The sequence below is a fragment of the Hyperolius riggenbachi genome, chromosome 4 (assembly GCF_040937935.1).
Source record: "Hyperolius riggenbachi isolate aHypRig1 chromosome 4, aHypRig1.pri, whole genome shotgun sequence".
Lineage (NCBI taxonomy): Eukaryota > Metazoa > Chordata > Amphibia > Anura > Hyperoliidae > Hyperolius > Hyperolius riggenbachi.
The window spans coordinates 465,328,787-465,342,798 of NC_090649.1; the positions used below are offsets into that span (position 1 = coordinate 465,328,787).

Genomic DNA, 14,012 nt, shown 5'->3' on the forward strand with positions numbered 1-14,012 from the left:
TTGCAAGTGCTCCAGGCCAATTTATCTTAGCACATTTTTTTTATTTCTTATTACATTTCCTTGCTACTACTTAGTACTGCTGTAATGTGTATTTATGGCCACTTGTCACTAGAGGGCAGTGTGAGACAGTAACAGGAGGGCTTCTGCTTTCAGTTTCTATATCCTCTGCTAGCAGAGCGACATCAAAGCATTCCAAGAATTTACAGCACAATGACTTCTGCCGCCTGAGGTCAAAAGCAGCGCACTTATCTCAACGCTCAAACGAGATCATTCCTTTGAAGCTGCTAATAAGTTAACAAAGATAATGCCTAGACTCAGGTCCTGAGAATACTAATGCTGGGTACACACCATGCGTTTTTCCACTCGATAGATGGGTTTGATGGATAACTTCCGACATGTCCGATATGCCTTCTGATTGTTTTTTTTTTTTTGATCGATTTCTCTTAGAAGTAAATGGAAAAAGATAAGAAAAACGAGCAAAAGATAAGAGAATTGAGTGGAGAATCGGTCGGAAAAAAACTATCGGATGGAAAATTGAGCGGAAAAATGTATCGTGTGTACCCAGCATTAGACTAAAAGGCTCAATATGTTCCGGAATATTATTATGTAGTTGCCTATCATAATATGGCTTTAGATAAAAAGAAAAAAAAAACCATAATATAAATTTAGATCTGCCTTAAGGGGAATCTGAAGTACCTGTAAAAAAAGAGTTTCACTTACCTGGGGCTTCTGCCAGCCCCCTGCAGCCGTCCTGTGCCCGTGCCGCCCTGGAACGATCCTCCAGTCCACCGCCAGGGTTCACTCTTTTTCGCCAGTCGCCATCCAATCCACCTGCGCGGCTCTGGCCTCGTGCGTCCCAGTTCGCGCTCCTTGTGCAGACGCAGTAGAGATTTTCTCGTACTGGGAGCGCTAACGAGGACTCGCATGGCCAGGGCCGCGCAGTGGATGTTGACTTGCAAGTTGGTGAAAGAGAAAGTGAGCTGTGGGCACAGGACGGCTGCAGGGGGCTGGCAGAAGCCCCAGGTAAGTGAAACTTTTTTTTTTTTTAACCTGGAACTTCAGGTTCCCTTTAAGTTGGCAAATGTTTCCGACCTTTGTCTGGGTCATACCAGACCATACTGAGGATTGCTAAAAGATGGAGAAGAGCTTCAGGTTCTGCAGGTTTTGCTTAGTCCAATTCTATAGCGCATATAATTAGTATTATAATTGCGTACTAGTTAGAATTATTATCATTTATTTGGCCATCTCTACAGGGAGTGCAGAATTATTAAGCAAGTTGTATTTTTGAGGAATAATTTTATTATTGAAAAACAACAATGTTCTCAATGAACCCAAAAAACTCATTAATATCAAAGCTGAATATTTTTGAAAGTAGTTTTTAGTTTGTTTTTAGTTGTACCTATTTTAGGGGGATATCTGTGTGTGCAGGTGACTATTACTGTGCATAATTATTAGGCAACTTAACAAAAAACAAATATATACCCATTTCAATTATTTATTTTTACCAGTGAAACCAATATAACATCTCAACATTCACAAATATACATTTCTGACATTCAAAAACAAAACAAAAACAAATCAGTGACCAATACAGCCACCTTTCTTTGCAAGGACACTCAAAAGCCTGCCATCCATGGATTCTGTCAGTGTTTTGATCTGTTCATCATCAGCATTGCGTGCAGCAGCAACCACAGCCTCCCAGACACTGTTAAGAGAGATGTACTGTTTTCCCTTCTTGTAAATCTCACATTTTATGATGGACCACAGGTTCTCAATGGGGTTCAGATCAGGTGAACAAGGAGGCCATGTCATTAGTTTTTCTTCTTTTATACCCTTTCTTGCCAGCCACGATGTGGGGTACTTGGACGCGTGTGATGGAGCATTGTCGTGCATGAAAATAATGTTTTTCTTGAAGGATGCAGACTTCTTCCTGTACCGCTGCTTGAAGAAGGTGTCTTCCAGAAACTGGCAGTAGGACTGGGAGTTGAGCTTGACTCCATCCTCAACCCGAAAAGGCCCCACAAGCTCATCTTTGATGATACCAGCCCAAACCAGTACTCCACCTCCACCTTGCTGGCGTCTGAGTCGGACTGGAGCTCTCTGCCCTTTACCAATCCAGCCACAGGCCCATCCATCTGGCCCATCAAGACACACTCTCATTTCATCAGTCCATAAAACCTTAGAAAAATCAGTCTTGAGATATTTCTTGGCCCCGTCTTGACGTTTCAGCTTGTGTGCCTTGTTCAGTGGTGGTCGTCTTTCAGCCTTTCTTACCTTGGCCATGTCTCTGAGTCTGAGTTTTGCACACCTTGTGCTTTTTGGCACTCCAGTGATGTTGCAGCTCTGAAATATGGCCAAACTGGTGGCAAGTGACATCTTGGCAGTTGCACGCTTGACTTTTCTCAGTTCATGGGCAGTTATTTTGCGCCTTGGTTCTTCCACACGCTTCTTGCGACCCTGTTGACTATTTTGAATGAAACACTTGATTGTTTGATGATCACGCTTCAGAAGCTTTGCAATTTTAAGAGTGCTGCATCCCTCTGCAAGATATCTCACTATTTTTGACTTTTGTGAGCCTGTCAAGTCCTTCTTTTGACCCATTTTGCCAAAGGAAAGGAAGTTGCCTAATAATTATGCACACCTGATATAGGGTGTTGATGTCATTAGACCACACCCCTTCTCATTGCAGAGATGCACATCACCTAATATGCTTAATTGGTAGTAGGCTTCCGAGCCTATACAGCTTGGAGTAAGACAACATGCATAAAGAGGATGATGTGGTCAAAATACTCATTTGCCTAATAATTCTGCACTCCCTGTAGTGATAGACATTAGATTAGAGGTTTCCATGCATGCTGTACTACTTATCTCTGCACCTTCTCCTTCCTGTATTGGGGTGGGAAGAGTTGGACCACCTTGTGGTTCTACCCTGGAGCACAAAACACTTATAATTTCTTCATGTTAGAAGATCAGGCTTTTCCATTTTGATACCTAGTTTATTGTTCTGTATTATTCTTCATTAACATGATCATACCTACCACCTTTTTGAGATGAGAAAGAGGGACACTTAAAGAGAATCTGTACTCTAACATTTTTACAGCAAAAAAGCATACCATTCTATTCATTATGTTCTCCTGGGCCCCTCTGTGCTGTTTCTGCCACTCTCTGCTGCAAACCTGGCTTGTAAGTAACAGTTTTAGGCAGTGTTTACAAACAAACTAACCAGCTTCTGATAGGCTCACATAAGCAGAGTGTGTGAGTCATACAGAGCCTGCAGGGGGCCTGGAGGGGGTGTGTATAGCTTCTACCAATCACAAGCAGCCCTGCACATTCCACACATTCCAGCTTTAGCCTGACTGTGCCGACAGAAGAAAACAGATTAGATCATATAACAGAGATAACACAGCCACTGTGCAATTAGGAAAAGCTGCAGTATGCCACAGCACATTAGAACAAGCAAAGGAACTTATAGGATAGAAGAACTAAGGCTGAAAAGTTTGTTACAGAGTCTCTTTAAGCCACACCCCTGCCACACTCCTGATCACGCCCACGTCACACCCCCTAGTCATGCATACCGTAAAGATTTCATACGAAAAACATGTTGTTTTATAAATTAAACCACACTGGTCCTTTCTACCCTGGTTCATTTTCCTTCATATTAACATTTTACAACTAGTAATATATCAATTTAAAGGATGGGAATAAAGTTTAGAGTCAATCAAACACATTTTTTAGTAGAAATATATATATATTTACATAGAAAGAGGGACAGTGTTCTGAAAGAGGGACAACTGAGGAGGTAAGAGGGACAGGGCTCCCAAAGAGGGACTGTCCTTTCAAAAGAGGGACAAATGGAAGCTATGCAATGATGTCCATATAGCAGTGTTATCTCTAACATTTAATACCTGATAGCACAACGAGCAGGACAATGCGGGAGACTTCGACGGCGTTCCTCCTTCTGCGAACCTCTCTACAAATGAAGATGGGTCGGATGATACAAGCCTCCAGTCTAAAGGTAAGAGTGCTGGGAACCGCTGCAGAAAAATTCTGTAGAAGAAGAATCCAGCGGTTCTGGAGGTGTGTTTAGCTTTCAGAGACAACTAAGGGACATTTTGCATATTCAGCAGTGATACATTGTGGGAGACATCGTATGCTCACTCTAGTCTAAATAATCACAAATACCTTATGTTTTAAAGAGAATCTGTATCGTTAAAATCGCACAAAAGTAAACATACCAGTGCGTTAGGGGACATCTCCTATTACCCTCTGTCACAATTTCGCCACTCCTCGCCGCATTAAAAGTGGTTAAAAACAGTTTTAAAAAGTTTGTTTATAAACAAACAAAATGGCCACCAAAACAGGAAGTAGGTTGATGTACAGTATGTCCACACATAGAAAATACATCCATACACAAGCAGGCTGTATACACCCTTCCTTTTGAATCTCAAGAGATCATTTGTGTGTTTCTTTCCCCCTGCAGCTATCATCCACTGAAGTGTCAGGCTGTTTCTTCCTGCAGAGTGCAGACAGCTCTGCCTGTATGTAATTCCTCAGTATGTGAAAGCCCAGCCAGCTCAGAGGAGGATTTATCCAGCTTGTAAAAGATAAGAGAGAAGAGAGAAGCTGCCCTAATTTAAATAACACACAGGCAGTGTGCATAGAGGGGCCAGGAGGGGGGAGATGCATCACAGAACCACAACACTAAAGAACTTGGCAGCCTTCCAGACACAGGCCGACAAGTCTGACAGGAGAGAGATAAGTTGATTTAGTACAGAGATGGTGATAGTAGAACATGCTGCAGTAAGCCAGAACACATTAGAATAGATTTTGGAACTTGTAGGATGGAAGAAAACCGGATGAAATTTTTGTTACGGAGTCTCTTTAAGAAGGCAAATGTCTGTTTTGCATAGCATTTTAGTAAGGCAGCTTTTTGGTCCTTTTTAACCTCTTACACAATCCTAGGAGTTCTGGTTCATCATGAGCTTGCTGGGAACTCTGTAACTCTGGGTGCTTCAAGTCCTACTCCATAGAGCCACATTAATCCATGCCATGCACTGATGGGGATCAAACATTCTGAAACACTCTGTATGCATGTTGGACTGATGTGGCTCTGTACAATAAACAAACCAATGCATTCCAGCGGTTCTGGAGGTGTGCTTAGCTTTCAGGGTCAACAAAGGGAGAATTTGCATATTCAGCAGTGATGCATCGTGGGAGACATCATATGCCCACTCCAACCTTAACCACTTCAGGATTCTGCGTACGCATAAGTACGCCCCTGAATCCTGAAGTGGATGCCATGGAAACGTTCCATGTAAGTTCACGGAGGGTGTCTCCGTGAACACCCTGCGCTCGCAGGGTAAATGTAAACACACGGGGAAGATCTTCCCCGCTGTTTACATACATACGGAGCTGCTGCGCAGCAGCGCTGTAGAGGAGATCGGCGATCGAGAGCATCTGATAGGCTAAAGCCTATCCTATCCGGCGCAGGACGGAACTCCGTCCTGCGCCGCTTACAGGGGGAGAGAGAGGGAGAGAAAGGAAAGGAGGCCAGGAAGCGCTGCGGAGGGGGGCTTTGAAGAGCCCCCCCCCCCGTAAGCGCAGCAAGCCGTCGGCGATCAGACCCCCCCAGCAGGACATCCCCCTAGTGGGGAAAAAAGGGGGGGAAGTCTGATCGCCCTGCCTGCCAGCTGATCAGTGCTGCGGGCTGGAGAGCCCACGCAGCACCGATCAGCAAAACCACCCCCTGGCACAGAAGTGGTTAATAATCACAAATACCTGTTTTAAGAAGGTAAATTTCTGTTTTGCATAGCATCTTAGTAAGAGGGCATTTTTGGTCCTTTTTAGCCCCTTTCACACTAGGGGTTCTGGTTCACGTTTCTGTACCGTGTATCGACCAGCTCATCCGGCCAGCTGATAATATTCAGCTGGCCCGATCATGCCGCTCGACCCTCGCCCGCTCGATCCCCGCCGGCAGACAATGGCAGGGAATCGAGCGGTGATAAGGAATCGACGGCGGGGACGAGCGGCAATCGATCCGCGCAGACGAGCGGGGATGCGCCGGCATTTAGCCGCTGGCTCGATCCGGCGCATAAAACGTGCCGTGTATGCCCGGCATTACAGAAGAGGATCATGTCATCAAACATCTCTGGAAACGGTTCTTATGTGGCCACACACATCACAATTTTCTGTTACATTTTTACCACATTTAAGTGAAAACAATCGGTTGCACATAAAAATTTAAAGGCTTTTTTTCCTTTTTTTTTTTTATTCAATTGCAAAATTTGATTAAAGTTCCCACTTTTTTCGATTTTGTCGAATTGAAAAAATGAATTAAAAAAAAATGATACCGTGTGTGGCCAAATGTATTCTTCTAAATAGCTTGTTGTTATGTTATATCTGTAGAAGAGGTTCTGTACGGATGTTAGCTGAATAATTTCACACTCTGGTTGTGTATATTTAGGTGATGAGTGGTACTGGATAATCCTCGATGGTCCGGTGGACACGGTTTGGGTGGAGAACCTCAACACAGTTTTGGACGATACAAGAACTCTCTGCTTGGCCAACAGTGAGAGGATCCGTCTTCCTCTGGGGATGAGGATGATATTCGAGGTGGACAGCTTGGCCCAGGCCAGTCCTGCCACAGTCAGCAGATGTGCCATGGTGTATATGGTAAGATGGACTTGTGGTGGCTTCGAATTCTGTAGAGCAGTGTTTCTTAACATTTTATTGGTATACTAGGGTCCTTAGCCCATTTAATAACGGGCTAGGGCCGTCACCGCCGCCACCTATCGCCACGCGCGCCCCCAATGCACGTGCGCGCCCCCGCCGCCCGGCTACCTGCCTTTCCTGCTCCCGTCCAGCGGCTGTCCCTGCGTCACATGCGCAGTAGCACACAGGGACACACACAGGGACACGGACGCAGAGACATTAGGGTTTTATTATAGAGGATACCCCTTATAAAACCCTGTACCCCTTAACAATATATATTTAATCGTAGTACATGATAATTGGTTCTAAACAATTTCCACGCATTTACTGTTGCTTTTAATTAGATAAAATACAAATTGTGTGTTGTTTATATAGGATTTATCATTTTCTAAAACTCTAAATTTGTAAATCTTGGTTAAGCATATCAAGCCTGAGTACCCCCTGGAACCATCAGAAGTAACCCCTGGGGTACGCGTACCATATGTTAAGAACCTAGGCTGAAGAGTACATCAACGTTCAAACATGGCTAGGAAAATATGAGTGTTACACAAGAACTTCTGCGCAAGTTTAGACTTTTAAAGAGAATCTGTATTGTTAAAATCGCACAAAATTAAACATACCAGTGTGTTAGGGGACATCTCCTATTACCCTCTGTCACAATTTCGCCGCTCCCCGCCGCATTAAAAGTAGTCAAAAACAGTTTTAAAAAGTTTGTTTATAAACAAACAAAATGGCCACCAAAACAGGAAGTAGATTGATGTACAATATGTCCACACATAGAAAATACATCCATACACAAGCAGGCTGTATACAGCTTTCCTTTTGAATCTCAAAAGATCATTTGTGTGTTTACCTTCTGTCCCCTTCTCTCATGCACTGAACATTACAGGCTTCCTGCAGACAGCTCTGCCTGTGTTTGTAATTCCTCAGTATGTGTCAGCCAGCTACTTTCACAGCCTAACAGAGGAGGATTTTTATCCAGCTCTCTTCTATCACTGATAAGATAGCAGAGAAGCTGCTGGCTTATGTAACTAAAACACACACTGGAGTGTGCATAGAGGAACAGACCAGCACGGAAGAGTTGGCAGCCTTCCAGACACAGGCCGACAAGTCTGACAGGGGAAAGATACATTGATTTATTACATAGACCTTGATAGTACAAAGTACTGCAGTGAGCCAGAACAGATTAGAATAGGTTTAGGAACTTGTAGCATGGTAGAAAAAAACGTTGTAATTTTTGTTACAGAGTCACTTTAAAGGTGACTGTAAATTGTTATGGAAAGGTCACATTAAAACCTAAATAAGGTTAAATGTAACAAACTAAAAAAAGAACTGCTCTGGGTTAGTACTCTCTAGTTGAGCACAATCCCATAACGCCTATTGACCCAAACTCTCATTTGCTGTAGGTAGTAGAAGTAGAACCACAAAAAAATAAGGAAATCACAGGCGCTGTACAAATCACTAGCATTAATTCAAAAGCGCTTTAAAATCACCAGAAATCGCTCCAGAAAATGCTGCTAAAATCGCTACAAAAAAGCTCTTAGCAATTGTGTAATCTGAAATAACGTTTTCAGAACTTCTTGAAATGTATAGATCTCGACTGATGGATGGGATTTTACTTTATAGACTAGCACTGGGGCCTTGTAGTTCTGTAAGTGTGAATGGCTTAGTGCAGGGCTGTCCAGATTTATGGCCAGGGTATGTGTGTAGTACTGGATTTTTCGGCTGCATCAATGTCCTGGCTTTGGGGGGTCTGAGCCAAGTGCACACAAGAGGTAGGTCTGCTAGAGGAGGGGGCCTGACACAAAAAAATAGTCTTTGCAAGTGAGTGTGGCCCAGGGGCCACATCCGGCCTATGGACAGCCCTGGCTTGGTGGAATCCTTTTACAAAGCAGACTTTTTTTTACAACCTCTACTCTTCCAGGATCCAGTGGATTTGGGGTGGCAGCCCTTTGTGAAGACCTGGTTGGCTCAGATCTCTTGGAAGCTCCCAGCTAGCGGGGTGCAGTACCTGAACACCTTATTCAGCATCAGTGTGGATGAGGGAATCCACTTCATACACAGACATCGGAGCAGTCTACCTTTTCCTGTCCAGGACATGGTCCTCGTCATGAACCTCTGCAAGATCCTGGAGGCCTTCATCGAGTTCATGACCAGAAATGGAGGCTTCGGAGAGTGTAAGATCTGGTCTTATTACCTTGTAAAGATTAGTACAAGCTGAGACCAATCAGCCCCTGAGTAAGCTTATAGCCAAACATAGGAGGGTGACTACATGTCAGGACTCTGCTGTCTGCCTACAAAAAGAGGGTACACCCAGGCGTGTCGTTAGGGCTGATTATTCAGAGCTTGTGCCAAGGATGTCGATGCTTGTAATGCCCATCATGGTGCCCTGAACCCGGCCTCCATTGCTATGGCGCCGGTGCTGCTCTGTCCTTTCTTCGCTCCCCTTTTTGCCTCTGCACAGTGGCTGGCCAGCGTATCTCACTCACCTGCCACAGGCTCCCGTGATGTGTTCCCCTATGCACCTCGCATGATTAATTCATTTACTGGCTACACATCCATGATGAGAATCTCCTGTTCCACCTTACCATGGGGAGGAAACACTGCTATTGCTACATGTTTTTTGGAGAAAAACTTTGGTTTAATGTGTGTTTTTTTTTGTTTTGTTTGTTTTTTGAAGGGTGGACATTGTCTAATTACGTTTGCCTAACTGAGTTTTGGGAAGAAACTCGGGCCCTCTGCCTTTGAGTTACACTGCTACATTACAGTTGCTACTGCCCACAACCTGTCATGGCCACACTCGTTTTTGATGCCTCGTGTGCCGTGTTTCCCTTTATCCTTGGTGCCCTGGATGTTTTAGGATCCTAGCAATGCCCCTGAGCTGTGCTGCCTCAGGAGGGGATTTGTTTTCACAAAAGTGTCATGTAATCATGATAAATTGTTTTGTAGACCTGGCTTGGTACTACTTTATTTTTAGTGTTTTTGTCTCAATTATGCTTAGTTTATCCTAAGCAGGGAAAAGGGTGGCAAATGTAGGTAAGTTTGGGAAACTTCACATACACTTTAAACAAACAACAAACTTTGTGGAAGAGAGGAGAGCGGCTACATGACAGTCAGTGTAAAGCTTCAATTCACATAGAGCTGTTCGTTAAAAAAACAAAAACAGGCCGGTAAAATACCGCATTCGTAGTTTAAACTTTTTTTTTCAAATTCAAAAAGATTATCAAGGTCAGTAATTTACCTAAAATGGTTGTTTCAGTTCACTAAAGTCCCGGTTGGTAGTGTAGAAGCAGTGGCGTAGCAGTAGGGGGTGCAGATGTTGGGACCGCACTGAGGCCCTTGCCTTGGGCCAGAGGGGCTCAGAAATGCCCTCCCTCAACCACAGTTTTAGTGCTCTGTTGGTCCTGTGCTGGTAATAATTAGTTCTATAAATACTTTGAATAGTAGTAATCATTAACAAACTCCCTTCCCCTTTTTGCACCTCTGACTCTGTGGTTGTCCTCGGCAGGTTTTGGTGCATCGTATCAATTGATATGTATAGAGTACTCAGGGGCCCAATGTAAAACTTGCACTGGGGCCCATAGCTCCTTATCTACGCCACTGTGTAAACGTTTCACCAGTGGGGTAGATTTTTGCAGCAAGCTGTGCAGACTGGTCTGCATGAGCCTTTTCTGTGACAGCTTGTTAGAGAGCTAAAGGCTTCTTGCATCCCTTTAGATGTGCATGCATGCCACTAGAGTGAGCTCTTCTGTGTATCATTCAGATCTGCACATCTAAAGTCATGCAGAAAAGCCTCTTTTAATGTATATTTACTGACATGTATTGAGCTATTTACCACATAAGCCTGTAATTTACCTCACTGGTGAGTAATTTCAGCTTGCCATGCAGTAACAGCCTTAGTGAATTGACATTTCACTCAATGTTCAGTAAAATCAGCTGTTTTCTACATTACCACATGCGGTAATTCTTTGTGAATTGAAGCCTAAATCTGTCTCCTTGAGTGCAAGTGTGCACTGTATGTTTGTAGGTAATGCTTGCTATTGTTAATTTTATAATCGATGGTGAATATTGTTCTTCCATGACAGCAGCAGATGAACAGAACGAGAAGCCCGCCCCTTTATTGAATGTCCGCGAGGCGCACTCTGCCTCTGACAGCAAGAGGTCGTATACGCCAAGCCTGAGCGACAGCCTCAGGAAAAGGTAAAGCAACAAGATAGAGATGTCGCAAAATGCAACATCAGGACAATGGATAATACAAAAAAAAATATTTCAGGGCACATGAAGCCCAGGGTGGGCCTTATTTAATTCACTTTTTCACCTAAGTTATCTCCTAGGGCATATTTTCACACTATATTAATAAAATGCATTTTAAGCCACCAGTAAGCAAAAAAATACTCAAAATAATATAGACAGTACTTTTCCCTTTACTTTTTGGTACTTTTTCATTTGCAGTGTGCTGAAAAGTTATTTTAAAAAAGAATAAAATAGGGAAGACCGAGAGCCCGATATGGTGTTGCACAGGCATGGGCAAACTCGGTCCTACAGCTTTTACGGAACTACAAGTCCCACAATGCATTTGCCTTTATGAGTCATGACTGTGGCTGTCATACTCCTGCAATGCATTGTGGGACTTGTAGTTCCTTAACAGCTGGAGGGCCAAGTTTGCCCATGCCTGGTGTAGTATGTTGAAGACAATTGGTATTATCATTAGTGAGAAAAGATATACTCACAAACATGGGTTACCACACAGGCAACCACTGTATAAGCAGGTGAGGAGATTAGACCTGTCCTCACTCAGGGTTAAGAAGTCACTCTCTGGAGACAGGAAACAAGAGGGTAGTACTCCCCTTCACCAGGAGTGGAAACAGAATTTTTGTATGTAGAACAGAGGCGCCAGCAGGATAAAATTACATACAATTTTTAAAAATTGCTCGGAGGAAGTGGTGGGCCTACCTCCAGAATGTAGACACGAAATACTGTCTTAATAATCATAAACAGATTTATTATACGATACCCCAAAAAATGCAACACATTTCACAGGCCACGCCTGCTTCATCAGGCAAAAAAAGTGGGGACAACAGAATTTCAGCAGTAATGGGTTTTGCGCCTCAGGGACTTATAATAAATCTGTTTATGATTATTAAGACAGTATTTGTGTCTGCTTTCTGGAGGTAGGCCCACCACTTCCTCCGAGCAATTTTAAAAAATGTTATCTAATTTTATCCTGCTGGCACCTCTGTTCTACATACAAAAATTTTAAAAAAGATGAAAAATAAAGAATGACGCACAAAGAGCCGATATAGTGTAGTATGTACTGGTAAGGATGAATTGATGAAAGAGTAAGTATCTTTATGCTCACAAGCCAGGGCAACCACTGTAGATGCAGGTGGGGAGAGTAAGCCTGTCCCCACTCAGGGTTAAGAAGTCAATCTCCGTAGCTCAGAAGAAAGGGTAACACCCTCCTCCGGGGGTTGACTCATATAGTACAAGGTAAACAGAGGCGTCAAAAGAGTAAAAATAGATAAAACTTTTAGTAGACACAAAAACGTATTAACATGTAAAACATAGCAAATTTATTGATACACTTCAAGGTTCTTTGCAACATGTTTCGCAGGTATGGCCCTCCTTCATCAGGCAATGGGGTAGGAGTATATAGCAAATGCAGGTCTCAGTCTGGGTCAAGCACATCTGTTATGAAGATAAAAAAAAGTTATCTCCTAGGAGAAGACTTAAAGGGGAACTTCAGCCTAAACAAACATACTGTCATCAAGTTACATTAGTTGTGTTAATTAGAATAGATAGGTAATATAATCTCTTACCCACCCTGTTTTAAAAGAACAGGCAAATGTTTGTGATTCATGGGGGCTGCCATCTTTGTCATGGGGGCAGCCATCTTTTTGGTTGAAAGGAGGTGACAAGGAGCAGGAGACACAGTTCCAACTGCCCTGTGTCCTGATAACCCCTCCCAGCTGCATGCGCTAGGCTTCAAATGTCAAATTCAAAATGTAAAAAAAAAAAATTGCACCAAAACAGAACGAGAACAACAAAATCAGAAATCCCATCATGCTTTGCACAGCATCAGGGGAAAAAAGCCCGGGCAGTTTTCTTCTGTGCAGCTAAAAATGAGGCTTGTATAATAGAAACAAAGTTCTGATGCTGTGAATCTGTTAAAGAAACACCAAGCCTTCTCAGTGCTGCTGAGTCAATTTTTAGTCCGGAGGTTCACTTTAAGGTACCCATACTTCGATTGTGGCGGCTGATCGACCAATAGACAGATCTCTCTCTGATCGAATCTAGTCAGGCAGAGATCCGTTGGCTGCTATAAACTGGAGGCCTATTCCCGATCCATTTCAGCATGAAATCCTTCCGCAATCTACCTCCTGACGCCTCCTTGCCGCCCTGGCCACTGCCCCCCTTATGTACATGTAATTTGTTTATTGGAAGTGTAAATATGTTGCTGTTAAATAGAGATTACATAAAAAATGTCTCTAACAAAGCAAAGGTTCAGGGAAACTGAATAGCTATTCTCAGATGTAAGGAAGCAGATTCTCCTACCGCACAGAAACATAATAATAAGAGTTGTTATTAGATGGTTGGAATTGGCATGCCACGGAAACTGATTTATCAGACCTGGTCACCTTCTCCCATTGCTCTGTGGTCCACCTATGATGCCCACATGCCCATTTGTAGGCAGTGTTGTAGGTGAGCAGGAGTCAGCATGAGCACCCTGATTGGTGTGCAGCTACACAGCCCATTACAGGTCAAGCTGTGTGTTTGGACAGCTCTCTGCATGGCAACTGTTTCATTTTTCAGCAATTTGTGCTGCAGTAGTTCCTCTGTGGGATTGAACCAACCTCAACTGCAATGTGGCTTGTGCATGGGGCATAACTACATTGGGCCACCCCTCCACTTCCCCCCCACACCTCCATCACAGGGGAGAGGGGAGCAGGCCTTTAGCTGGGGAGGCCCTGTCCTGTACATAAGGCAGAATGGTAGGGTAGTGGAGCATTCTACATTACCTGCTCCTGTCGGTGTTACAGGTCCTCTTCACCTCCTCTTCAGTTTGCAAGTGCTGTGCCACCAGCCTATCGCAATGGGGCTTCAGTCCCATGTCATGTGACAGGGACAGAAGCAGTATGGTGATTGGCTGGCTGCATGACACTTTGACACTGAAGTGAGGAGCAGGATTCCCGCCAGGAGCAGGTAAAGTAGAACATTCCACTTCCCTACTGTTCTGCATTATGTACAGGACTGCTGATGATCACCTGGCTTTTTTTAGTAGATTTGGTGAGAGCTAGCAT

The 14,012-nt window shown here is 43.7% G+C and overlaps 1 protein-coding gene across 4 annotated transcripts in view; it reads left to right on the top strand.

Moving 5' to 3' along the window:
• The window catches only part of DNAH14 (dynein axonemal heavy chain 14), a 237,921-nt gene that overhangs the window by 122,433 nt on the left and 101,476 nt on the right, over positions 1-14,012 (top strand). For 3 of the 4 annotated variants that reach the window (XM_068232854.1, XM_068232856.1, XM_068232857.1), the window contains 4 exons: positions 3,913-4,015; positions 6,464-6,672; positions 8,636-8,888; positions 10,797-10,911. In XM_068232854.1, coding sequence (XP_068088955.1) covers positions 3,913-4,015; positions 6,464-6,672; positions 8,636-8,888; positions 10,797-10,911 — 680 coding nt within the window. The remainder of the gene's footprint in view (positions 1-3,912; positions 4,016-6,463; positions 6,673-8,635; positions 8,889-10,796; positions 10,912-14,012) is intronic. The other variant, XM_068232855.1, reaches the window with a different exon arrangement.